The sequence below is a fragment of the Rhagoletis pomonella genome, unplaced genomic scaffold, assembly GCF_013731165.1.
Source record: "Rhagoletis pomonella isolate Grant_MI unplaced genomic scaffold, Rhpom_1.0 Rhpom_scaffold_00003, whole genome shotgun sequence".
Lineage (NCBI taxonomy): Eukaryota > Metazoa > Arthropoda > Insecta > Diptera > Tephritidae > Rhagoletis > Rhagoletis pomonella.
The window spans coordinates 59,855,728-59,858,285 of NW_023458557.1; the positions used below are offsets into that span (position 1 = coordinate 59,855,728).

The window sequence follows — 2,558 nt, forward strand, 5'->3', positions numbered from 1 at the left end:
CTATTAGTTTTTCCCCACTGCATTTTCAAAATTGTTACTAAAAATGTGATCAGAAAGTTGGAAACTTGTATGCAAATTTATTGAATTTTCCTGAGTTTTGTACAAAGTGTAGAAAGTATATTTTTATGTTTTTTGTTGTAGTATAAACTATGTTTTCATAAACTCAATACATTACATGCTATTTGGAATAAGTCTTTTAAAACATAAGGAATTTTAATATATTTATGTATTTTCTAAAAAAGATTTAGGTAATGAAATAGTACAAAGATAATAGAGTAAAAACCAGAATAAAAATATATGGTAAATATATGGTTTTATTTTTTTTGTGAAAATCTTCGAAAAAATAAAAACTTAATATTTCAGAAAATTTTGAAATGATTTTTAAAAGATTGGTATCGTACATAAAATTTGAGAAAAAACACTAAAAAGGAAAAAATACCTTTTTTTATAAAAAAAAATTTACAAAAAAATTACTAATTAGTAATATAATTGAATACCGTATTTAAATAAAACAAATAATTAATATTGTTTTATGCGTTAATTCGTTCTTGTTCACCCACAGCCCTGTTAAAAATAAAGCAAACGTATATGTAACAGAAGTCTAAGGCATATAAAAATATAAAAACACCATGGTTTTTGATTTTTTACATAACAAGCTAAATATAAAAATTAAAGGCAATTCTCTGTTTTATTTCAATAAAGTATTCAATTGTATTACTAATTAGTAATTTTTTAAGTGTTTTTTCTCAAATTTTTATATACGAAGTATACAAATATGCATATTAGAAGAAAGAAACGATACCAATTTTTTTTAAATCAGTTCAAAATTGTTTAAAATATAAGGAATTTAATTTTTCGAAGACCTCAACTTTGACCCCTTGTATATGTTAAACATGTTGTATGTATATGTTAAACATTTTGATTTCGGCGGAGCTGTATATCGCGACAAATCGAATCTCTTACAGAGTTTCCCCTTGCAACTTCGCCATGCACGGCGATTTCCTCATTGAGCTCCGGAGTTGCCTCTGCCGTAAATTCTAAATCTCCCTCGTCAGCAATGTTATGTAAAACACAGCAAGCCCTTACAAAATGGCAGAGCTTTTTCATACCTCGTAGCTTACAGTGATATAACTGCCTGAAACGTTGTTTTAGGATTCTGAAGCTATGTTCTATAGCTATGCGTCCGGAACTTAATTTAATATTAAACAATTTATTAGCGTTTGTTAGATGGCCATTATCTTTGTAAGGCGTGATTAGGTATTTGTTGCAGGGATATGCGGAATCACCTAACAGGTAATAATCTGAAATATATCAAATGCTGTGTTATGTGATGGTAAAGATTTCAAGGGTTGTTACCTTTACAATAAGAGGGCAATTTGTTGTAAAGCGTTGAGTTCTTAAATACCCAACTATCGTGGCAAGAACCTGGATAGCCAACGAAAATGTTCAGAAATTTCTTATTTTCGTTGCAAACAGCTTGCAGACATATTGATGTTATTCCTTTGCGGTCAATATAATCGTCCTTTCCTTTACTTGGCGGGTCTATCCTTATGTGCATACCATCAATGCAACCTAAATAGTTAAATTAATATAATTTATATACAAGTTCATTGACAATTGAATATTTCACCTATTGCCTTGGAAAATAAACATTTCCTATCAAAGAATCTACTCGATTCCTCCATCTGCTCTTGGGTTGGCCATACAATAAATTGTGGACTTAGGGAGCTTAAGAACATCGTTACTCTATTAATTGCAACACAAATCGTTGAAAGAGAAAGATTGAAGCGGTCGGCTAAATCTCGGTAACAACATCCAGCGTGGCCAGCAAACCACAAAAATAACAATAAATGTGTCTTTTCCGAGAGTCTTTTGTCACCCCGCAGATTGCAATAAAAATCCGAGACTAAGAACCTTTCGCTTAGGTTCTCAAAAAGACTTTTGGAAATTCGGAAATGCATCCTAAATTCTCTTTCAGTGTAAGTTGGCACTGTTTGCTCAATATAATTAATAACGCAGTTACGAGGCTGCCTTTCACGGAACAGCAGCAATATATTTGAATACAAATCGTGGTTTGTTGATAACTTTTGCATTATGGCTAACTCCTCTTCGTTCTCACTTTCACTGTCACTTTCTGATGAAGACGATTCCATTGCAATCATAAGCGCACTAACTATTTGTTTTCTTTCCATTACTTTTTTTTTATCCATATTCTCGGCTTTTGTAAAAAAATAAGGCAAGTTTTTAAGACCAAAAGAAAAATATTTATAAAAATACCTTCGAAGTTTCCAATGTCCTGATTTATTGACATGGAGGGATTATCCTGCTCTGCGGTACTTCCTGGCGTAGTTGAAAGTTCATCTTCATTCGTTTCACGAATACATATCCTTTTGTTGGGGACCTGGTAAAAAAGATTACAATTTATTATACGTACATATGCACATGCATATAAACTTAACAAAAACTAGATCTACTTACTTCTTCCATATCGTAATATTTGCTCATATTTGTTTTCTAAAATGCTAAAATTCAATTTTGTGATTTGCGTAAATTCCTAC

The 2,558-nt window shown here is 31.1% G+C and overlaps 1 protein-coding gene across 1 annotated transcript; it reads right to left on the reverse strand.

Moving 5' to 3' along the window:
- Positions 1 to 909: 909 nt before the first annotated feature.
- On the reverse strand, positions 910 to 2,210 carry LOC118736326 (putative nuclease HARBI1). Its single transcript, XM_036466421.1, has 3 exons — positions 1,880 to 2,210; positions 1,357 to 1,572; positions 910 to 1,301 (listed from the first exon to the last, which is right to left on the reverse strand). The coding sequence occupies exons 1-3, from the start codon at positions 2,208 to 2,210 to the stop codon at positions 910 to 912; spliced, it is 939 nt and encodes a 312-aa protein (XP_036322314.1).
- Between the last annotated feature and the right edge of the window lie 348 nt (positions 2,211 to 2,558).